At 36.0% G+C, this 26,193-nt stretch overlaps 1 protein-coding gene across 1 annotated transcript in view; it reads right to left on the bottom strand.

Annotated features, from left to right (window-relative positions):
- Idh (isocitrate dehydrogenase [NADP] cytoplasmic) overlaps nucleotides 1-22,141 on the bottom strand; it is a 100,375-nt gene extending 78,234 nt beyond the window's left edge. Inside the window, exons 1-2 of the mRNA XM_090385106.1 lie at nucleotides 21,988-22,141; nucleotides 12-51 (exon numbers count right to left, since the gene is read on the bottom strand). Of these exons, the coding sequence (XP_090241232.1) occupies nucleotides 12-51; nucleotides 21,988-22,003 (56 nt within the window). The 5' untranslated portion in view covers nucleotides 22,004-22,141. The remainder of the gene's footprint in view (nucleotides 1-11; nucleotides 52-21,987) is intronic.
- Between the last annotated feature and the right edge of the window lie 4,052 nt (nucleotides 22,142-26,193).

Below are 26,193 nucleotides of genomic sequence, written 5' to 3'. Positions count from 1 at the left end.
GAGCCACTTACCTTGTCATTTCATCCCCTTTAATTTCAACAACTGGTCCACCTATTACACAATACAGTTGTAAAATTATTAATTTCATGACCTTATGTGTAAAAAATTAAGCAAAAAATTCAACTTAAATTTTTTAAAAACTTTTAACTGAATCCCATTAAATGCAAATACTTGTCATACAAAGAGTTATAAATTGATATATATCTATTTAAAACAATGTAGGAGTTATAACATAAATTTTAATTACTTATTTATTAATAATTAATCACAATAAGCACTGGAAATGTCCAATTTGTGCATAAATAGAAATCTGCCCTAGTAATATCATATTACTAGGGTTGACAGGTGACCTCACAAAAACTAGCTGGCTATCAGTGCTACATATCTGCAGCTTCTGGTTTCATTTCTACCTTAGTTACTTCAAAGTAGACAGGTTTGTTTTTGCTGTTTCCATAAAACACTGGACACGCACAAGGAAAGTTCCTCACAACAAATAAATTACTCATTTGAAGAGAGAGAGAGAGAGAGAGAGACTACAATAAGAAACACTAATCTAAAATACAATGGAACTAAACTGAAACTATATTCAAAATAGTCTAGGTTTAATAACTTCTATCAATTTTAAGAGAGTGCACATCTTTCACATCCAAACATGTGAGAGTTATGTTAAAAAAAATTTATACAGATTCATCAAAGAAACTTAAGTTCATCTGCCTGTAGAAATTGACATTTTATAGAAGCCAAGAACCATTTTTATTATAAGTTAGAATACAGTTCTACCTAAACAACAAGGGTTGCAAATTTTATTAAAAATTTAGAAAACTAAAATTAAACTAAGAAAAGTGTAAAATGATAATGCAACTTATTCAATTAGAAAACTGGACATTTACATGTCCTTTATTTCTCAATTTGAAGACTTTAAGAAATAAAAAGACTTTTTTTTTTTTTTTTACAAGGAATACAAAGCTATTACACCCAAGCCTATTGTTTATTTGAATATAAACAGAAACAAAAGAAAATGCTAATAGATCTAAGTTTTGTATGTGTATATAAGGGTGTCACAGGAAATACATACTATGTATGTCTGTGTGTATTATATATGTTATGTTTATACTTCTGTGGCACCTGCGTAGCCAGGTGGGAAGGAGCAGCAGTGCGTAGCACACGCTACTTGATTAGACCGGGGTTCGAGCCCGTTACCACCAAAATACGGAGGATGTGGAAAGGTCAGGGAATGACCACGGCATATCCCGGAGCAATATGGCCTTAGTTGCTAATGCTCCTAAAAACCAAATAACAAACAAACAACATTATACTTCTGCACAACTACACAGGTCAAAAAAGGTTACAACTAATCATTCTGACAATCTTCTAAGACTTATCCCATCTCTCCACTCATTTGCTTGTTTCCTCACCATTTCCCACCATATTTCCTTTGGTATTCCTTTTCTACATATCCCTCCCACAGAATCTCTATGATCTTATTCCTACCTCAACCACCGATCCACAATCCTCTGCCACATCTTAAGTGTATGGCACATAAGCCATAGTAGCTGGCAGAACTCTGGATATCCTCTTTGTTTTTATAAATTGAAACCACTGCTTCCTATGTTTTCTTCCTGTATTCAATATCTTGTTGATAATGAATTTCATTTCCTTTTCTTTTATTAATTATTATTATTTATTTTATTAATTATTATATATATATATATATATATATATATATATATATATTTTTTTTATCATTGTTTTATTCGGTTTTTTTTTTTTTTTTTGGCTGGCGCAGCATAAGCCATAGGCTTTCTTGCACCACGTGGCCATTACTAATACTAATGGCAGCCTAACTAGCCATCATACAATCCCTTTTTTCTTACTACTGTCTATACTTCAACTGGTATATTACCTGGACCTACAGCTTTCATATCTTTTTTCTGCCACTGCTTCTCTAACTTGTAATAACTTTTATTGATCTACAAACTATATCTACATTAAATCAGTAGGGAGTCCAGTACCTGTCCATGAAGAGTGGTAGCCATTTATAACTACTGTCTCCACCATTTTTATCCAACATTGTTCATTTCACCCAACATATAATCTAATTTGCAATTTTTCATCAGCCTTTGTTCAACCAATTTTATACAGACTTTTGTACAGTTAGGGTTTAAATTTTTTTTTTATTTAAAAGGCAACTTTCCTTGAATATTTGGGTCAAAGTATGATTGTATAAATGGCGGCAACCAGGATTTCTCCTATACGCTGCTGGTGTGTCTGTAAGGACATAGTGCCGAGGCTGGCAAGTGTATGTATATTTGGGTGTGTTAGAATATGAGAGTGTTCTGTTGAGTGTTGTGTGCCAGAGCCCAGCATTTCTCCTGGCTGCAAAATGCTGGGAGTCAGGGTTAAGGGAATACCCGGTTCCCTGCTCCGTGTGGAGGCAGCCAGGCTCTACAACCAAAAAAACTCTTACTGAGGTGTCCAGACAAGCTGGAAACCTCAAGGTAAATAAGAAAAGGAAAAGTTTATAGAAGGAGAAGTATGGGAACTAGTAAGTAAGGAAAGAGGATAGAAAGAAAGGGGAAGAAGAAGGAGATATCCCCTAAAAAAGAAAAGGGTTTAAACAGAGGACAGAAACAAGTTAGAAGAATACTAGTGGACAATTTACACTGCAACAAAATTAAATTCAACATTATTTACAATTATTACCATTAGATGAAAGTTAGCAACCTAGAACAAATAATATCTAATGATAAACATACACATCTTGGGTATATTAACAAGTGTTATGCTCTTGTAACACCCTAAACCATCCTTGTATGAATCGCCATTTAATATTCAATTACTATCGTCAAGGTGATTGAACCAATTGCACAGCATCATATCAGCACTGACCATCATTTAATTGCACTAAACCTAAGCTCACCACTTTGAGCACAAGCTTCTGATATCACTTGCCAACAATTCTTGCAGCAAATGAACACAAAAACCACAATTAGATTCATCATTAAAGGGTTGAGTTCAACCAGATACCCAACCATCAAGAAAACTCAATACTTGGAACTAAAAACAATTCTCATCGAATGTATACAGCTTAAGTAAGATACAACCTAAATTTATACAAATAGTATCTTATAAACAAGTTTTAACCAATATGAAGATCGGAGAACGTCTCCAAAATACCTAGTTAGCCCACCAAACCCTGTGAACTGACAATACAATTTTTCCTCAAAAAGATCTAGATTAACTTTTATATACAGTTCCACTGGTATCACTACTGATCCAACATAAATAACAAAACTAAATGTGTCGCAATCAATAAGAACATTTTAACACATTATGTAGATGTTACAATACAAGAGTTTGTCAGTCTTGTGATAATTGGTCAACAAGAATGTTTCAGTTCATGAATATTTGGGTCAGAAAAACTCTTATTGAGGCTGCACAATTATTGCCAAGCAAACTGAAGACTTTTGCACTTTGAATTTACTCATAACACTTGCAGGCTTCCAACCAGGTTCCCCATCAAGTAAGAACATGAACAGGCAGCAAAAATTTTCAATGAATTCTGTAACACAAGCCCATGCTTTCAGGAATACTTTTCTCAAATTTCCAACCATTGTATTATACAATGGGATAATCATTTCTTTGTCTCTGCTGGAAATGTTCTTGTGTATCATTGACATAAATTTATAAATTGTCCTTGCAGCTCTGCTAAGACAACTTCAATTCCTGACTGTACAATTATCTCTACTGTAGATCTTTCTCATCAGCAGCAACTTTGAGTTTAGCACTACTTATGGTCTGTAATTCTGGAATTACTGCTACCCAAATGTAGTACCCTGCATTTATCATTGCTAAACCTCAATTGCCATTTCCAGCCCATCTGCTTAGTTTATCTAGATCAGGGGTGGCGAACCTTTTTAAGGCTGCGTGCCAAAATTGGCTAAATTAAAAAAAAAGCAACCCTCGTGTGCCACTCGGAATTTCGCAAAGTACAGTAGAACATCGTTTATCGAACCACCATCACCCCTCCCCCAAAAATTACAGTATCTACTTTTAGTGCACTGGTTGTTATGCTAAAATATTACTCCTGCTGCTTAATATAATTGAAGGTCCACTCGAGGTTTTCACTGCACTAGAAACTGCAATGGCATGGTGTGAATAACAGTCTGAATGAAGTTCTATGGAGATATTGCTAGTAAAGAGCATGAGAGACCTCACCACAGAATAAAGACAATCTCGCATGGTTCAAAGGAAAATTCAAGGTTACATATTTTAAAAAATAAACCATCCCAAGATTCATTATACTCTTATTTGTGTGCAATTACTTGTGTTTGTTTATGTTAAAAAATTTTATGTTATGTTACACCCCTAGCGACAATGCTAGGGGTTTAACATAAAATTAACCAATACAGGAAAAATTACATAAAACATATAATTGTAAAAATTATATATTAACATGGGAAATGAAAGAATTCTTTTTTTTTTTTTTTCAAGCTATGCACTGTACGATGAAAAAATGATGGCAGTCACTCAGCTGAAGAAGAAAGCTGTTCCCTCATTATGCGTCTTCTGTAGGATTTGTCCTCTATGAACTTTTTGTAGTCCATATCCATCTCCTGGACATTGTGGAACATCTCCATGGGCAGGAATCTGTTGCCTATCCTTAGCCTCCACGCCACAGACTGAAGAGAGAGGAGGGCTCTTAAGGGGTTTTTTGGGAGTGGGGGATCCTCCAATTACACATCTGCCAAAAACTTGGCATATTGACTTCACCCGCAATCATTTTAATTGTGACGAGTAAGCGGAGAGACGATCCATTCCACGACTTTTCTGTAATGAAGTACTTTGGTAATATCTGAAGCATGTGTGAGGGGTGGCAGATTATGCTTGAAGAGGACCCACCGAAGAAGAGAAGTACTCATAGGATGCAACGGTTTTTAAAGTGGTTTTTGTTAATCAAATTCAAAATAAATATAACATTGTTTTTTCAAAATGTTTTGGTTATTATTTACAAACCATTTCCTAAATCAATTATTTTTTATAATACTTCACTAGGGGACTTGGCTCGCTGCTCGCTGCGCTCGCTTCTTTTGATAAAATAAAATACTTACAGAAACTTTTGACACTGTGTGTGTCTCTTCCTCAGCTATGAATACATAAATATGTTACGATATCTATATAATATTGGTGTAGATACATCATAGACAACTCTTAAAGAAAAACTATGATCGTAGTGTGAAAGGCATCATTTCATCTGTATCTCATATTGTGTCATCCTTCACAACCAGTTACCAAGTATTGCACTACCCCGAATAAATAATGCTTCACTAATAGAAAAGATTATCACTTCACAAAAGACTTCACTAATAGAAAAGACTAAAAATCTTAATCAGTTATACAAAGTTAGTAATGTTTTTGGACTAAAGATGAATATGGCTAAAACAAAAGTAATGATGAACAATTATGCCACAGAAAGGGATATAATCACTGAAGGAGCAGTAATTGATAAGGTGAATTCATATACTTATCTGGGACAAGTCATTAGCTGTAATAATGAAAAATGGCAGAAAGTCAAGAGAAGAATAAATTTTGGATGGATAGCATTCAGGAAATATAGTCACATACTGAGGAGCAATATCCCAATTTGTCTGAAATGTAAAATAATGAACCAATATATACTCCCCACCATGACTTATGAAAGTGAAACTTGGGCATTCACCAAAAGAATGGAAAAGTAGCTGAGAACTACACAGCAAAGAATGGAACGAATTATATTAGGAATCAGACTGTTAGATAAGAATAGAAACACATGGATTAGGCAGCAAACTCACATAGAGGACATTCTTATCAAAACTAAACAACTAAAATGGTATTGGGTAGAACATATAGCTCAAAGATGTGATGACAGATGGACTAAGAAAATAAAAGAATGGCACCCAAGAGGAGCTAGAAGAAAACCTGGAAGCCAATGAAGGAGATGGACAGCTGAAATTACGAATTTTTTGGTAGTAAATGGATGGCTATTGCACAAAACAGAAGGAACTGGAAAGTTGCTGGAGAGGATTGAAAATGTTGATGATGACGAAATGTGGTACAATATCAAAAGCTATACTGAAAACCAAGTATACAATGTTAAAATTAGTCTTGGTATTCAGTATTCTGTAACAACCTCAATAGCTAATCACATTAGCAAGGCATTATCCTCCACTCCTATCAAGATAATCTTTGCATTACTTTTTTAATTATTGATTCCACTCTTTCCCCAGGAACAGAGATTAAACTTACAATTCTATTGTTGCCCAATTCAACCTTTAAACCACCCTTGCGAATGAGAGATACACTGGCATATCCCCAATCTGTAAGTACTGCTCATGAATCTAAGCATACTATTATTATGATGGCTAAAGATTTAATTAGCTCTACTGCTACTTCTTTTAATATAAATGCATATATTCTATTAGCCCCAGGCACTTTGTTTAGCTGCAGCAATTTTTCTTCCACTTTACTTTCTGTTATTACAAAATCATTTAAATTACCAATCATAAGAGAGACTGCTTCTACAGGGATGGGATACACTTAAATAGAAAGGGTGCAAGAATATTTGCTAATGCTATTAAGGCAGTGTTAGGTGAGTCGGAAAACTGCTAGCTTGGTCGGTGGGAATACACGGACTAATAGATAAACAGTAGCCACTGGCAGAGGTGAAAGTGATTCTTGCACTGTTTCTATTGGAATCAGCAGCAGCCAGGAAAACAAGGTGTAGAGGATTTCAGAGACTGCTGGGAGTCATTGCAGAACAAGTACATGGACTGTGTTAGAGTAGCTAAGCATTAGCATAGGCATATGATGCAAGAAAGCAAGCTTATGCAGCATCAGCCAAAAAAAAAAAAAAAAAACTCCCATTTCACCCCTCCGTTTGTTCAAAATACCTGTCCAGCTGAGCCTTAAATTTATTTAGGCTATCAACTTCCACAACAAGGGATGGAAGTCTGTTCCACAAACCAACTACCCATGGGCTAAAGGAAAATTTCTGCACATCTATCCTACATATGTCTTTCCTCAATTTGAATTTATAACCTCTCAGGCGATTATTCTGAGCAAGAGGAAGAATCCCATCGGCATTGAGCAATGTCAAACCATTCAAGGCTTTATACACCTCTATCAGATCACCCTGCCATTGCCTAGTCACCAGACACTGTAATTTGCAAAACTTAAGCCTTTCTTCATAAGAGCAACCCTTTGTTCGATTCACTAATCTTGTTGCCCTTCTCTGTACTTGTTCCAGCAGCTCTACATCCTTCTTGAAAAGAGGCCTCCAGACCTGTATACAGTACTCAGGGTGGGGCCTGACCATTGCCCTATACAAGGGAATAATCACCTCCTTATCCCTACAAGAAAAATTCCTGTTTATCATTGACAAGACACCATGCAGCCCATCTGCACTGCTCAGAGAACTTCATATCTGCCTGCAAAATTACCCTCAGGTCCTTTTCATTCTCCACCACTGTCAGTGTAGTACCACAGAGTTGATACGTTGCTCTGGGGTTACTGTTTCCCATATGTAGTACTTTACATTTGTCAATGTTAAACTTCATTTGCCACCTCTCGGCCCATCTGCTCAACCTTTCCAGATCCTGTTGCAGCAGCATGGCATCAGTACTGTCCTTAACAACCCTGCCAACTTTGTATCGTCTGCAAACTTGGACATTAAGCTTGATATACCATCATCAATATCATTTATAAATACAGAAAACAACAATGGACCCAACACTAAACACTGAGGGACTCCACTAATAACATTAGTCTACGATGAGCAGTGTCCATTGATTACCACTCTGTCTTCTTCCCCCTCAACCATCCCTTTTTCCATAGCAGAAATTTGCCTCCAATGCCACACTGCTCCAATTTGTGCAACAGTATCAAAAGCCTTTCTAAGATCCAAATATATAATATCAAAGTTATTCCCTGCATCCAGTTCTTTTGTGACTGCATCATAGTATCCAATCAAATTGGTCAGGCAAGACTTTCCCTTAACAAAACCATGCCGTGTCCGAGCTATAACTGAAGTCTTGTCTAGATGATCGTGCAGTGCTTCTTTAACCAGTGCCTCCATTAATTTTCCTGGAACAGAAGTTAAACTCACAGGTCTATAATTACTTGTGTCAGCCTTTGTTCCTCCTTTGTGAATTGGGGTCAAATTTGCACATCTCCAGTCTATGTGTACCTCCCCTGAGTCCAAGGAAGCTCTCATAATTATGGCTAAAGGTTTGCTTACTTCCTTTGCTGCCTCCTTTAATATAACTGGATAGATTCCATTCACCCCAGGCGTCTTTCTTGTGTTTATCTTCAACAATTTCTCCTCCACTTTCCTCAGTTATTACAAAATCATCTAGCTCACTGCCAGAGTTACTTCACCTCTGGCATTCCCCTTCCTGAATAACTCCTTATGTGTGAATGTAGATGCAAAATACTTGTTTAGTTTGTTAGCCACCTGAGCAGGATCCTCAACTGTTGAACCATCAATATCCAGTGGACCAATCTGATTCATCCCTTTCCTTCTAGTGTTTACATAGGTAAAGAATTCTTTTCTGTTTTTTTTTTGCATCCTTTGCCAAGGATTTCTCATAATCTGCCTTTGCCTGCCTAATCTCCTTTGTGACTTGGTTACAGACCAGCTTATATCTATGAGAATAGGAACAGGTGCATGTATACTTCTGTGTACACCAATGCTAGTAGTTTGGTAAATAAATTTGATGAATTTGAGGTGTTGGTCAAAACATCAAATGCAGATATTGTTGGGATATCAGAGATGTGGCATCAAACAGACATAAGCAGTGCAGAATTGGAATTTGGGGAGTACAATGTGTACGGAAAGGATAGACAGGATAGGAAGGGAGGAGGGGTTATGCTATTAGTTAAGAAACAAAATCCAAGGAAGTACAGCAGGTCGACATGGCTGGACAGTGCAGTGTCAAGTCAGTTTGGTGTGACATAAGCACTGGGAAAGGAAAATTGGGAGGAGTGTGTTGTAGGCCTAATGATTCTGATGAGTATAATAAACAACTGTACAGAATTGGGGTCAGTAAATCAGAGTGTCTTATAATGGGGTATTTTAATTTCCTAGATAATGACTGGAATTTGTGAGTTGGTCGCTCACACACTAGCAAGGCTTTTGTGGATTTATTGGATGACTGTTTTCTACAGCAGCATGTTCGGGAGGCAACTAGAGGGAGTAATACCCTTGATTTGATTATCAGTAGTGATTCTTCATGCATTAGGGGCTCACATCAGGCTTGGCAAATCCAGGGTCCCGAGTTCTCTACTGTACACAACCGGGCTCAACCACCATATCTCTCTCTCTCTCTCTCTCTCTCTCTCTCTCTCTCTCTCTGGGTAAAGAATCTGCAGATAAAGGAACCACTAGGTAGCAGTGATCACAGTGTGCTGAAGTGTGATTTACACAAAGAGCTAACTACCATCAGGGGTAAAGGGAAGGGTTTTGTTTTCGTAAAGGTGACTACACTGGTCAGACAGTATTTAAATTCTATACGGTGGGAACAACTGTTGATGTTACCAACATAAAATTCAAAATGGGACACATTCAAAGAATTAATCTTGGAAGCTACTAGGCTTTTCATACCAACTAAGAAATATTGTTCAACGCCTAAATATGGATGTCAGATGAAATAATGAGACATGTGACAGAGAAGAAAAATAGGATACATATAAATTAACAGGTGACACAGAAGACTATGATAGATATAAGCTGGTCTGTAACCAAGTCACAAAGAAGGTTAAGGCAAATTACGAGAAATCTTTGGCAAAGGATGCAAAGAAAAACACCAGAGATCTTTACTTATGTAATCTCTAGAAGGAAGGGGATGAATCAGATTGGTTCAACTGTTGATGATCCTGCTCAGGTAGATTACAAACTAAATGAGTATTTTGCATCTACATTCACACACGAGGAGTTATTCAGGGAGGAGAATGCCAGATGTGAATTAAACTCTGGCAGTGAGCTAGATGATTTTGTAATAACTGAGAGCAAAGTGGATGAAAAACTGTTGAAGATAAACATAAGAAAGGCACCTGGGATGGATGGGATCTATCCAGTTATATTAAAGGAGGTAGCAAAGGAAGTAAGCAAGCCCTTATTCACAGAGATTCCTTTGTGAATTGGGGTCAACAAATGGGCTGAGAGGTGGCAATTGAAGTTTAACATTGACAAATGTAAAGTACTGCATATGGGAAGCAGTAACCCCAGAGTAACATATCAACTGTGTGGTACTACACTGACAGTGGTAGAGAATGAACAGGTTTTTTTTTTTTTTTTTTTTTTCTAAGGAGCATTAGCAACTAAGGCCATATTGCTCCGGGTCATGCGGTGGTCATTCCCTGACCTTTCCGCATCTTCCGTATTTGGTGGTGACGGGCTTGAACCCCGGTTTAATCAAGAAGCATGTGCTACGCACTGCTGCTCCTTCCCACCTGGCTACGGAGGCGCCGAGAGAATGAACAGGACCTGGGGGTAATTGTGCAGGCAGATATGAAGTTTTCTGAGCAGTGCAGATGGTCTGCAAGAGTACCTCATGGTGTCTTGTCAATGATGTATAGGAATTTTTCTAGCATGGATAAGGAGGTGATTATCCCCTTGTACAAGGCAATGGTCAGGCCATACCTTGAGTACTGTATACAGATCTGGAGGCCTCATTTTAAGAAGGATGTAGAGCTGCTGGAATGAGTACAGAGAAGGGCAACAAGATTACTGAATGGAACAAAGGGATGCTCTTACGAATAAAAGCTTATGTTTTGTAAATTACAGTGTCTGGAAACTAGACACCTGCGAGGCGATCTGATTGAAGTGTATAAAGCAGTGCTTCTCAAACTTTTTTGGATCACTGTTGAACTTTAAGGTTTTCACATTCCCTATAGAGTATTTGTTTTTTTCACAGCAAGGGTCTACTGGTTGCTAATTCTTCCTTTGTATACTGCAAACAAGATGGTTTTGTCGCAGCCCATAAACACTACATTTTATAACCTTTTCATTATATATGCATCTACTGTAATATTGCAGTAAGATAAGCTTAGAGAGCCCGAATGAGTTATCAGAAAAATTAATCAATGAAGATTGATACACAAGCAAAGAATAAGATTATTACAATACAGTACATGTTTGATTACAATTTGTATAATTTTTTTTTTTGCAAATTTTAATTGGTGATTTTCATATTATTAAACTGTGATTATTGTCAATAATGTGGTTTTTGTGAGCTGACTATTAGTATTTAGATGTTAAATAATAAATATTTCCTTTTGTTTCCTCATATTCTCTTATTATAACATTCATAAATATACAGATTTGTTTAGTAACATATACACATGTTGTAAATATTAAATAATAATAAAAAATATATACATATACTTCATGTACCTCCGAAGTTAACATTCTCTCCCCCTCAGTGCATGCACCCCTGAAGTTTACATCCCCCATTCAAATTTTATCTGTGCCTAAATGACTCCCCCCCCCTCGACGGGGAAGTTGCTTCTCATCATCAGTGCACTCCTGAAATGAATGTAAACTGATTTTATCTAAAGGAAATCAAAACAATGATACAATCATTGTGTGAGGAATTGTGAAACACCTGCAGTTGTACAGGTGGTGGGGCTTAACATGCATAATGAAGAGTGAACATTCTATATAATTGTTAATTCTTTTTCTTTTTTCTTTCAAACAAAATCAGCTTATGTTCATTTCAGAAGGGCATTGATGACATTTTTAGACTGAACTGAGGATGAGAAGCAACTTCCACATTGAGGAAAATAAAGCAGTTGATTAGGAAAAATTTTAATGTAGATCATTTAATAAAATGATCTACATTTAAAAAATCAAAATCTAAATGTTAACAGTTAGTCCAATTTTAACATCAAATTCACATAAGATTTCATTTAGGCCATGACAAATGGCCTAAACCTAAAAATAAGCAGGATAGGTCCAAGAGCCTTTTAACAGAAACACCCTGTATATTACTGATTATAACACATCAACACTAACAATTTTGCAAAATAATATTTCCACAAAGTTCAATTTACAGCAAAAACAACAAATACTATACTTTGTCATTTCTATGCCACTCAACTGTAGTGGTGCAGCAACTTATGTGGAATATCTGTGCACTACTGGTCCATGATCTAAACGTGGATAACTTTCGATTAAAAAAAAATAATAAATTTTCTATTTACGCTGTTTGGTCATCCTAGAGTATAAACAGAAAATTTATTTAACGTAATTATCCATGGTGAGATCATCAAAACGGATCAGTGGCATATAGACATTCCACTTAAACTGCTAAACCAAGTAGAGTTACTGAATGACTAGTTGTTTAATGCCGAATAATTTGGCAGAGATTAAATGTTGCTATTTTATGTTATAAACAATTTTCCAAAAATTTAAGTATAATTAATAAACTTTTTTTTAGTCTAAATTTCAATATTCTGGGTGATATCCAAGAGTAGTCTAATATTTTGTTTTCCCATTCTTTCTTTATTATAACAGCAACTCCCGACGATGCCCACATTTCACTTGGTATGCCGGAGTATATCATTATGAAGTTACCTATTTCTTTGAATCCTTTGTTGTTCTTTTTTGTTTCGGTAATGACTGCTATGTCAATATTTATATTTTCTAGTTCCATGGTCAATTCATCTAATTTGTGATGAGTTATTCCCCTAACGTTCCAAGTTGATACTTTAAGTTCCTTAATAGTAGTCCTATATCCATTGCCTAGGTCGTTTCCATTGAGCTTATTTCGAGTATTTAGAATGTCCCCCGGATAGGTTACCAGCCTTTCGCAGGGTAAGTCTAGTGGTGGGGCTGTCACCTTATAGCCTCTAGACAGGCTTCAGGTACAGCATTTCCTCTGTATGTGATGGGACAGTTATACCGCTGTGACTCAGTCGCCAGAGCCTCGTCTGTGGAAATGGGTCAGTTCACCCCGAGAAGGTGAGGTTGACATTTGGGTAGGAGAGGTTATGGAATGCACGTCACCATCCCTTGAACACACTCCTGAAACAAAATTACGACTGCACAACATCACTTCAAAACCAGCCTTCTTCTACAGCTGTGAGACTTGGGTCATAAATAAGAAAGATGTACACAAACTAGAAGCAGCACAAATTAGATTTTTAAGACCATTATTAGGCTTTACAAGACTAGACCACCAAAGAAATTTAGATATCCGCGAGAAATTAAAAGTAGATAACATAGTAAATGACATAAAACAGTATCAGGAAAAATGATACTGTTTTATGTCAGAGAATGAACCCAGACCAGATCCCAAAATTAGCCTTTAACTACAAACCTACAGGCAAGAGAGATGTTGGTCAACCAAGACAACGATGGCGAGATCAAGACCACCTCCAAGAGCTACAACGGAACAGGTTTTAAAAGACCTAAGCCAGACCAAGTTCGTGATGATGACAATAAATTTTATTTCATTAAAACTAATGAGCATTTTTAGTGGAAGAAACATTTGCAAAATTTTTTAATTATTATTAAAAAATGAGGAATTGTATTAAATAAGTTTTGAAATCTACTGGTAAAAGGTTATGCATCAGTACACTAAAAGAATAATTTGGCAAACCAAATATTTTTTTCAAATATTAAAATCTAGGCCTGTCAAGGGATGGGATGTCACAAAAGGGGACAGTACGACTGCCAGGTTAAAAGAATATAACATAGGTCTGTATGCTATTTCTTAGTACAGCAGCAGATAAGTAGAAAATGGTTCAATACACTCTGCCAGGGAGTGCACTGAACCACTGAAGTTAATTATGAGGGCATCTTTGGACTGAGGAGAGATTCCTATGGATTGGAGAAGTGCCAATGTGTCACCAATAACATAAAGGTGGCTCTAAGAGTTGGTTACAACTACAGACTGGTTAGTCTGACTTCTGTTGTACGGAAAATCTTAGAAGCAATAATTAAGAGTGCAATCCAGGGACATTTAGATAGATATGTCATTCTGAAGAACAAACAACATGGCTTTGTTAGAGGTAAATCATGCTTAACTAACTTAGGCTATTTTGACAGTTACTCATAAGCTGGATTTAGGGAATAATTTCAACCTAGTTGATTTCGATTCAGCAAGGCAATTGACTCGGTCCTTCATGTGAAGTTATTTTTTAAGCTGGAACACAGGATTACTGGAAAAATTCTAAAATGGACTGCTGGGTGGCTGCAGGGCAGAAGGCCGTGATTAATGGATATTCTTCAAACTGGTGTAAAGTTGATGATGGGACAGAAGGCTTGGCATCAAAATTTGCAATGATGTAAAAATTGGTAGAGTAGTTAATGATCAGTATCAAGCAGCGCTCCTTCATGATGACTTGAACAGGCTACATGAATGGTCTAGGTGCAATATGCACCACCAGAGTTAGTAGATCCAGGTTTGGCTCCATGCCAGGGATGGGCACCAAGTGGTATTTGCTCAATGGGCTATCACCTGGTGGCAGAGTAGCATGTTTCACTTTACAACATATTATACCTACATACTAAATTGGTGGAGATGAACATATGTCCGGGTGCCACCCTTCGACAGTTACATACATGAATGGTCAGAAAAGAGGCAGCTATATTTTAATGCAGTAAAATGCAAGGTCTTACACTTGTGGAACAGTAATCCCAAAATAAGTTATACACTTGGTGGAGTTGATTAAAAACAGTAGAGGGAAAAAAGGGATCTGGAAGTTATAATATGGGCAGATATGAAGATTTCTAAGCAGTGTAACAGGCAGTAAGTAAACAACAAGGTGTCCTAGCATTGATTTATCAAACATTATGCTGTAGAGATATGGAGGGTATAATCCCATTGTATAAGCCAATTGTAAGACCATATACTGTGGAATACTGTGTTCAAGTATGGAGACTCAACTGTAAAAAGATATTGAGCTTCTTGAAAGCATCCAAAGACAGGCAACTCACATGGTGAGATGGGCAAAAGAGTGACCATATGAGGAAAGACTCCAAACATATAGGCTACAGAGCTTGGCAAACAGGCACCTCAGATGTGACCTGATTAAAGTTTATAAGGCTCAAAGGGGTTAGTAAAATGAAGGCAGAATTTTTACTGCCTTCAAGAATGGGTGGGGGAATAAATTCAAATTACAGGGGGAAAAGGTTTAGACTAGACTAGAAATTTTTTTTTGCCAGCAAGTAGTTGATTGCTGGAATAGGTTGCCTCCACAGGTAGTTGAGGCTCACAGTTTGAATAAATTCAAAGGTCAATTGGATAGTCACTTATGTAAGGAGGGAAACAAATAATTTGCATTTTCTTATCTATTATTTTACCCCTCAGCCAATGCAGCAAAAACCTGTGGCTTTCTTGCACTATATATGCACCACTTCAACTAAACACTCTGGGCAGTAGTCCAAAAGACAAAAATATGTAAAATTCATAACTTTTTTTTTTTTTTTATGTGCTATTTCTGTTCTGTATTTGTGTCTAAGGAATCATGACAATAAAACATCAGTGTATTGTATTAGTAAATGCATATACAGTATTCTATTTTATGGTCAAAGACTTTTTTTGTTAGATGAAAAAACCTGTTTTCGGGGATGGCACCACCCACACCAGAAAAACTCTTCTAATGTGAGGGGGAAAAAAAGAAAAACACTGAAAAACATTGAGTTGATTTCTGTCACATAGTCTGCAAGACCAATAACAAACCACTGTGATAGCCATAAGGGCATTTTGATATGGTACAGCAGTTTGAATTTTCAAAAGCTGGCATACAGACTAAAAATTTAGTTCTAACATGCTTGTTTTTAAAGCTAATTAAATTTTCAAGTAACAAGGATTATCTGGAATCTATGAATTACATACATGTTCAATGTTTGCCTCATACATGTCTGCCTCACAGGGCACCCAAGTTTCATCTTATAAACATATGCTTTAACCCCAGGGGCTCCCATCTGGTGAGTATGGGCTTGGCACACCCAGGGTCCTGAGCTGGATATCATCATTCTTCTCTTCCTTGGTGATTCCCTTTTATTTCTCTCTCTCTGTCTCTTGGGGTAGATCAGAAAAAATTTTTTTTTGACTGGTGCAGCATAAGCCCCAGGCTTCCTTGCACCATATGGCTAATAATAATAATTGCCACTGAACAAATCACTATTTCTGTAAGAGCAAAAAACACCTCTCAGATAGGGATGCCACCTTTGAACACTAGCGAATTACAGCACTGATAATGGCAACTAACATAACTCATTCCAGAAGAAATAGGGCAAAAAGCTCTCTCCCACAATAGTTTTTTGTTTCTTTCTCTCTCTCTCTCTCTCTCTCTCTCTCTCTCTCTCTCTCTCTCAATACGGTTAACAAAATTATCAGCATAACATTATCACAAGTGATGATAAAAGATTATCAAAATGAAGTTAGAAATAAATACTTCACATAATCTTCAAGGTCAACTTATATGAAGGCTGGAGTACAGTGCTGCATGTTTTTTCTCCTCCCTTTCTTAAAAGCTAAATAAAAGTAACTATTTGGTTGTAGTGAAAGTTAGTTACATGGACAAACAAAATCCAATATGGTATTTTAAGAAAATGAAAGCAAATGTTGCTCCCATTACAGATTGTACTACTAAGCAAAATAAATAAATAATAAAATATAAATAAATAAAAATTAGATGTCACTCAAAATATTATCTATCTTGGTAATGAAGAAAACAATGTAGCCTATTCCCCCTCCCTCTTCAATATATATCATTTGGGACCAATGCACGTTTCCCATTTTGAGGGCAAAGGGAAAATACCTGAAAAAAAAAAAAAAAAAAAAAAAAAACTGTTGTTCTGGTCTCTAAAAAATCAATCTACAGCTTCCTTATGATTGTCATCAATGCCCAACTACAGGTATTTTAGATTTCTTAAGAGCAAGTAATCATCGGGGACCTGTTCTAGACCATAATGTATGTGATTCAATTCATGGGATCCGTAATCTCTCAGAGCAGCAAGTGCTTCATGAGACTTTTGCACAAGAGCATTGTCAAGAAGAAGCAAGATGTCTTGTGTAAATTTTCCTCTTCTCTGTTCCATTAAGGTTTCTCTTAAATTTCTGAGAAGAGCATCATAAGGATCTCGCGTGATTGTTTTATGTAGTACAGCCTATGAAAAGAATTCCTTCCATATCTCAAAAAGGTAGTCGTGATCTTCCCATCAGAAGGCTAAGTTCAAAATTTTTTGGGTGGTGCGACTCATGATGTCTCCATTGCATGTATTTCTTTCTTTTTTCTCTAGGTATCAGTGATAAAACCACATTTCATCACCAGTTATACAGCGGTGTTCCTAGGGTATATGGTGCCCAGGTGGCAATTGAAATCTTGCACCCCTTTAAAATTTTCTTCATATATGTATGTAAGTTTCAGGTTTTTAGGTACCCCTTGAACGTTGGCACCCGGGTGCAGTGCCCACCCCTGCAGTTATATTCCTAAAAGAAACCCTTTTGGATCTGCATCATGCATGTATATATTTTATTCACAAATATGAGCCTTGCACTGTTTCTAAAGAGGTATGCACAATTCTTGGCACTAGCAAGAACTGACTTTCACAATTGAGTGTTTGTGGAGAATGGTCACGACAGACCACTCAGAAATATTACATTATCTGACAATCAGACACTTTATTACCTTTATCCTGCATAAGCAAACCTTCCTAGCACATTTCTGGAGTGGTCACTTCTATTGGTCATCATGAGTGGGGGTCATCTGTGGATTCTTGACCCATTGAAACATTTAGACCAAAATTTTATCTGGTATTCAGAAGGGGCAGTATTGCCATATACTGCTTACATGCATAACTTTTGTTCCAATCCCTTCTTTTGACAAGGATTTGATGATGGCCTGATACTCCAATTTTATGACGTCTGTGTTTTCATTTGTGTTAGCTATTTCAAATCTCATCCATTCCTTCTGTATACATCATCACTACAGCCCATATTATAATATTTAACCCATACTATTTAATTCAACCCATTGTGCATATTATAACATGCAATTGGTTGAATTCCAATTCCTTCAAGAAACATATATTCTCTTTGTCCATAAAAGAATATTCTTTTTTGCTTTTAGATAAATTTCACATTTGCCAGAGTACATCATTTTTTCTATGAACACAAATTGTTGGAAAAACTACATGAAACCAGAACAGAGGTTTCATATGATTTCAGTATCACTTAATTCATTAAATAAAAATGAATAAAAGCAATATAGTTTCATGTTGAGACCTTTGGTGGCATGATCCTGCATTGTGAACAAGGAGACTCCATGAATGTTTCTGAGCTCCTTTGAAGTTTTAACATACCTTATAAAGTTACAATTACAGTAAAACAAAGCAACAATCCACTAAGCAATTCAGAACTTACCGGCAAATGCTTCTCTGTACTCTACTTGGTCGATGCTATCCAATGATGGATATCGATGAAAACAGTTGCAATATGTCACTCCCATTATATCAAAATGTTTATACTAAAAAGGTTTTAGCGCTGAAAGCCTCAGACTATGGAAAATGCACTAATTGAACAAGTTATCAGAAATCAAACAAAGCATAATTTTTGTGATATCTCATTGTGAATTATGGGTGCCGGCAAGATATTTTGCAAGGTGGTGCATGTGGGAATAAATTTTTTGTTTACCAAATTTTCAAATACATGCAATATTTTAATTGAGTCAAGTTTGGCTGATTTACGTGTACAGCCAAGCCAATGTTTCATAATCGGTGGGAGAAAGTACATTTACTTTTAAAAACAAAAATTGTTTTAATGTTTCAATAAATTAATGAAAATATTAAAAATTGTGTATTACTTCAAAATCCAAAGGTGTTGCACTTGCAGCACCTTGCACCATGCTGCCAGCATCCATGTTGTTAATGCCTTCCCAATGAGTTGCCCTGATATTGAACTACCTAGAATAAGCAACGCTTCGACACCGGATTCTCGAATAGGCAACACTTCGCCGGTGGATACCACCACCCAGGAGCGGTATCCACTGGCGAAGACTAATGTTACTTATTGGAAGTAGTGCAATATCAGAGTAACTCATTGTGAAAGCATTCACAATATGAGATATATCATAAACAATGCCATTTCACCTACTTTGGTGATTTACTACGAACAAAAATGATGCTTGACACTAACTTGTTCAATTATCAAAATGTTTATATTGTTTAATATTTTTTAATATAAAAATAAAGAATTTCTATATTAAAAAAATGCATTAAGTGGGAAAACAATGCATTTTTTTTAAAACATAATGCATTATAATAATACACTGTATTCTTTATCATGAGCTTTTTATGCAGGAAAACTTTTTACCTGGGAAAATAATATATTTTAATATATAGAGGTGAAAATGGGACTTAAGAAACCAAACCTAGTACAGGAGAAAACTTCTTATGTGGGAATTTCTTATCCAGGTTCTACTGTATATAGTATCAAACTTATTTTTTGCATCCAACTGTTATGTGAAGGCACTAGCAATGTGACATGTCTGAAAAATCAGTGATGAAAGAATATGCTGATGTAAAGTTATAAGAAATATGTTAGTAATCTTTAAAGGAAAGCAGAAATACAATATAAATGGATTCTGAGATGTGCTATCGACAACTGTTAACCCAGACAAAAATAAAAACATATACAATAGTCTATCCCTAATTGAATTCAAGAATTTTTACAACAAATTGCATATCAAATCAGAAGAAAGGAAATTTCATTTTCATCTTTTCTCCTAAGGTAGACAGACATGCTTTTAAATTGGGAAATTTGTTATTTCTCAAATGACCAATGTGTTTTGATATCAAACCTCACTAGATTCCTTTAGCCTTTTGGCAGTATTCTTTCTGACCAGCTCATGCATTTAATCAACTTTACATTTTGCACTGGAATAACACTAATTGGACTAGTTAATAAATCTTGATAATTATAGCCCTGTTTACTTAAAATAATCTTGCAAAAACAATTAAGAACATTATATGTGAAAAACCAACAGCTTTTTTCTCATTAAAACTACTCCATTAAGAGCATTGTGAATTTATACATGGAAGATGTACTCTTGCAATTATGTAATCTTTGACACAGTTATGAAAACTGCTTTGAATTAGATGTTCTCTACTTTGATATTTCAAGCCTTTGGTTCAGTTAACCATATACAAAAATTAAATATTATGAAATTCAAGGGCTTGAAATTCAGCTGGCTAAAGTTAACTGTTTATTGGTATAAAACTAAATAACTAATTTCCCACTTACATAAAATGTAGATAGAGGGACACAAATACATTATCCCTCTATCTACAAATATGTAGAAAGAGGGATAATGGATATAAAACAGATCCTCAAGCATCTGCTTTGGGTGCATTATTACTTACAATTTATTTAAATGATTGTCACCAACAAAGAGCACACTGAAATAAAAATTGACTTATACAGACAATGTAAAAATCTATAAATCAATCTGCTCAACTGGCAGTAGGCAAATTATTTACTACTTAATAAACATTTACAGTTACTTAAACATAACTTATGCTTAATCCATCGAAATTTACAACTGCTTAATTTTAAAATAAACATAAATTTAATTACAACCTTAATTCTACTTTGATTCTCACAGAAGCAAACAAATTCATGATTCAGATGTTACTTTTTACTATACTGGTAGCCATATAGCACACATTACCTGAATTTGCAAACAAGTCATATAAGTGTTTAGGGCCAAACAAATTATTTTGTTTGGCTTAAACAAAATAATTTGCTTGCATTTCAGTAATCATGAATTTTTAATTAAGGTTTATAAAATGACTGTGTGCTACCTATATTATATTATAATTCTCCCCTTTGAAATGCTCATATCCCTTATTAAACAAATTCAGCATAGTTTTATCCATTACCTTTGCTACAAATTAAATTTATACTCTACTCAAATAACATCAAAGCAAATGCCAAAAATGTGTTTCAATGATTTTGGAAGATTGTACAAAGATTTTATTATCTTTCTGTTTTTTAAATTTATAAATGCTCAAATTGACAAAGAGCTATATTGCAATCAACCAATTTTAAATGTACTTAGTGAATTAATACACACACTACACTAGAGTACACACTGTTAAATCCAATTATTTATTTCATCCATTTTTCAACAGAGTAATGGGGTTAGCTAATCAATTTAAATTTTGATCGTATTGGTCTGCATTTTTTTATATTCCTACACCTTAACTGACTATTGTTTTTAATGTTTTATTTGTTAATTTATCTTGAATGTAAAATATTTAGGGGCAAAGGCCTCATGTTTATGAACTAACCTATATGTGAATCATTCTACCTCATAAGCATGAGGCCCTTGCCCTTAAATATTTTATAGTCTATATCACTGCACACCATCAAGTGCATTTGTATAAGTATCCTCCTTTATTTTCAAAAGCACGTTCAAGAAATCTGCTTTATAGTTTTGGGCACTCCGAGTAGACCGAAGCAATTGTTTTATATGTGTGTTTGGAGGAAATGACGAAATTACCGAAAAGTTAATATGATGAAATTAAACATTAAAATGATACAAGTAAATGGCCCTAATTTTCTATCTTGGCAATTTAAACGGTGGTCTGTGCTGCTCTCCCAAACTGTACATAAAGTGGATTCAGTTTTCTAGGAACCTCCCGATTTTCGGCTAGACACACTTGCCTCTCACATTATAGATGGTTATTCAGCATCGCTCCTCAACCTAAGTAGAGACTCAAATATTTATATTAGAAAATGCATAGCCGTATTAAGTTAGACAATGGGCGTTATTTGTGAAAAAAATATGTGACTTGAAACGGGAGTATTCCGTTAAGGGAAGTGTTAAAGCTCCTATTTGCGATAACTAATTTGTGACGAACTCCAGTATTACGCAAAACATTTTATTTCACTACGAAAATGCACGAAACCTAGAAACAAACAAACGAAAACTTACATTTTATTTTCTCCATGATAGTAAATGATCGTCGCAAACAAAAATGAAAAATAAATCAGGCTCAAATAATATAAAATAACAACCAACACGGTTGAGGAAACACTCCACAAGAAGGAAAACCAACACGGCTCCTTGATTGATATAACAATTGTAATCTTTCAAGTGTTTCCTTCTGATAGTCATGTATCATAGCGCCCTCTGGAAAAGAGAAACCAGTAACACAGGCGTACACGTCATAGAAAAGGTCAAGGCCCTGTGGTCGGACATCGCTATTGTAGTACATGTATTTGTAGAACTAGTGGCGGTCCCTGAATTTTCAGTAAGAGGTGGGAGATGAGATAAAGCGGTATTCCCAGAAATCACAGCTTTAATGATCAAGTAGCAATAAAAAAAAAATTAGCATCATTTTTATCATAATAAAGAGGGAGAAAGAGAGAGAGTATACCCCCTTTGGTTTCTATGTAGGACCGGAACTGTGGAAATATGTATAATTCAGTTTGTTACCAAGCAAAAGGAACAGACACATGGAGGTAGCGAATCAAAGTAAAGGTGCCAGGAGGAAAATTAAGGAATATAACCAGGGTGGCCAACCGTCCCGATATAGCAGAGATTGTCCCTCTTTAGAACTTCAAGTCCTGCTTCCCGATAAGAGAGGAAAAAACTGTTAATTTATTGATTTTACGTCTTTTTAATTAATACTTATTGGAATCTAACGGATGTGTTAAAAATTAATTCTAATAACAAGAGGAAAATGAGAAGTCCAAAGGCATTTTTTTGTCCCTGAGTAATGAAGAAAAGAAAACGCGTATTGATAAAAAAATATGGGTGCAATTTTTCTCAAAATTTCCGGAGGCAAATAATTTGTCTCAAATTGTAAGCTTCATATTTAGCATTCCACATCCAAATGCTTCATCAGAAAGAGTTTCCAACTTAATGAAAACTGCTTGGCGGAAAGAGAGAAATGGTCTTTTATTAGAAAATTTAGAAGCCGAACTTATGGTAAAAGAAAACTATAACATGTCCTGTTCAGAATTTAAAAACTTTTTAAAATCTTCGGAAAGAGAAGAAATTTTAAAACTAGCGACATCTAAAGAAAAATATAAAAAGTAAAAGTAGTTTTCCTCGCTATTTTTAAAATAACTGTTATAAATACTATTATAGTTTATATAGGACAAATACATATTAACAACGATCATATAACAAATAAATACTTTGATTGATTGATAAAAAAATATTTAAATTGTAATTTTATATTTTTCTTTTACTTTTTGAAGGGAAAAAATGCTATACTACACATTTCGTTTCAAGCTGTTCCCGCTTATCAATTTTCAAAATATGGCCACCCTGAATATAATACGAAAATACTGCTTAGAGTTTTATACGTTTGCTTCGCAAGTTTCCCAGTTTTCACATTATAAATTTTACTTTGATTCAGTATCTATATGGCGTTTTTAGGTCAGTGACAAACAATTCTATTTAGTTCGACAAACACTTAGTTCTACGGTTACAATTGCCTTCTTCCACAGCGTGGGAAAGGCCCGGGTCTGAATCTCTTTTAGTGATGCTTTCTTACGTAGAAGCAAAAAGCGCGACCCTAAGGCCCTAATATTTGGAGGCACCAAAAAGTTGATATAATCATTGAAATACCCAAACTGTTTTTGCAGTAGGAGTACCCAAATTTCATAGTGTCTTACAGCGCTATTGAATTTAGTTGCCTTGTCACTTAATGTACACAGCTAGCCAAAACTTTTCGACTGTCACAGAATAAGAGATCCCACCTAGAAAATCATCTCTTACCCTCGAAAATTATTTTAGATTGCATTCTAATGAATAATTTATTTCTTAAAGGTTATTTATTACAAAAATATCAACTGTGTGGTGCCATATTCAGAGTAGTGCAGAATGAAAAAGATTTGGGGTAATTATGCAGTCAGATATGAGGTTCTCTGAACCGTGCAGACAGGCTGCTAGGACAGCTCATTATTATCATCCATATGATGCAAGGAAGCCTGAGGCTTATGCTGCACCAGCCAAAAAAATTTCCCGAGTTACCCTGAGACAGATACAGAGCGCAAGAGACCTTGGCACACCCAGGGTCCTGAGCTGGATGTCATCATTCTTCTCTTCCTTGGTGACCCTCTCTCTCTCTCTCTCTCTCTCTCTCTCTCTCTCTCAGGCTAACACAGAATTTTTTTCTTTTGGCAAAAAGCCAAAAAGCCTCAGGCTTTCTTGCGCCATATGGCTAATAATAATGTTCGTAGCAAGCTATCCCATTATATAAATTAAAGAGCTCCCTTAACAAAACCTAAACAGTTATTTTGGATGAGCATGTTTTCTTACCCTACACTTCTTCAGCTGAAAGATAAATCCAAGAAAATTATTTTCAAAATCGTTAGGATTGCGAGAATTGAGTGGGGCATTAGTGAGAGAACTCTTCACTTTCTTTACAAGGTTATTCAGTTATTTGTTATGGAGCTGGGCATGATTTTCGCGAGATGACAAATTCGAAACCCATCAAAGTCTTGAAAGTGAACAGAGACAAATGCTATTTAAAATAACTAATCTTGTCATACAGCATCGACGGTCTGCAGGTCACAGCAAGCATATTGCTTCTTTATCTTGGGGTTGTTTTAGTTAGCTTCGTGCGCTTTATTCGTAGACACCAAATAAGTTTTTTGGTTTTACTCCTGACTTAACCAATGATGCTAAGACTGGAAAAAAAAAAGAGAGAGATTCAGACTTCACCTCATGAATAACATTTGGCAAAATCGTTGGAATGAAACAACCAAAGGGCTGTTTCCGACTGGATATAAACTTCTTATTTAAGAAAATTCCTAGGTGGTTTCCTTGCCCTTTACCTGTTCATCCTAATGGGCATGGTTCCTTAAATACAAAATTTATGAAAAGTGGATCCTCGACACCGATTTTTGCCATTATGGACGTCACAAAAAATTGAGCACAAGTCCTCTTTGATTGCCTTCTTTATACCTATAGCAGATCTACTCTATCTATCTAAGTTGGTCGTCTTGTCAGTAGTGAAGAGCACTGCTTGATATTGAAAAGTAAAATAAACACTTCAAAAGAAGATTAGAAGTGCTGCAGCTTGGACTCATCATAACTTTGCTGCGTCTCCGTAGCCAGGTGGGAAGGAGCAGCAGTGCGTAGCACACGCTTCTTGATTAGACCGGGGTTCGAGCCCGTCACCACCAAATACGGAGGATGCGGAAAGGTCAAGGGAACGACCACCGCATATTCCCGGAGCAATATGGCCTTAGTTGCTAATGCTCCTAAAAAAAAACCAAATAACAAAAATAACTTTGCTCTTCTGTCCCCACACTCACTGGTGGTGAAGTTTTGACTTTCTGGTTCGTCAACTAGGTTCTGGCAGTACAAGGTTGTGTTGCAGACCCTAGAACAAGTTAAAGGGTGGAATGTTTTTGCTATTACTATCAAACTGGTTTTGGATGGGTATATGAAGACTTTTTTTATCTCGTATTCTTTACCCGGGCAGAATAACATTGACGTAAATGGCCCGCATGCTCGTGGAAGGTACGGATACCAGGACTCAGTCTTGGTAATCCCTACTTTCTGGTTGCAAAGTGGCAAGTCTAGCACCAGTTCTTACAAATTAATTCAGGTACTGCTTTCTGCATGGTTGTTATCCTTCAGCGTTCAAATAGGCCTACGTTTCCCTGTGTATAAAAAAATAAAAACAGGGCAATAAAACCCTAGGAACTGTCTGTTAGATACGACATTTAACACAATTACTAAAAACTTTTGAATTGTTACTCTATGACTCATAGTTCCTACCTTTCAACCTTTTATTAATCATTACTAGTATGCTTTTCTTCCCAGAAAATTCGCTGTCTCAAATCTCGCCTTTTCCTCTCGTTTCCTGAGAGCTGACTTGGACAAAGGAAATCGAAATGATTTCTTATTCCTTGCTATTCGCATACTTTGGACTCTGTTCATATCGGTCTTCTCTTATTGTCTACGATCCCCCTTACTGGATTTGCTAGATTCACTGATTAAAAGGTAAAGTGCAGCCATTATCAACCCACTGCAGGATGGAAGCCTCCTCAACAATGCATGCTGAGGGAAATGGACCATAATCTGCCATGCGGGTTGGAAGATCGACCGTATTCAGCAGTCAGGGGCTTGAACCCCGGTCTACTCAAAGAGCGCGTGCTACTGCACTCCCGCTCC

The sequence above is a fragment of the Mastigoproctus giganteus genome, chromosome 11, assembly GCF_048544385.1.
Source record: "Mastigoproctus giganteus isolate SK-2022 chromosome 11, ASM4854438v1, whole genome shotgun sequence".
In the NCBI taxonomy this organism is placed as follows: domain Eukaryota; kingdom Metazoa; phylum Arthropoda; class Arachnida; order Uropygi; family Thelyphonidae; genus Mastigoproctus; species Mastigoproctus giganteus.
Note: the sequence above shows the minus strand (reverse complement) of the source record. Positions and strands in the feature narration are given on the sequence as shown.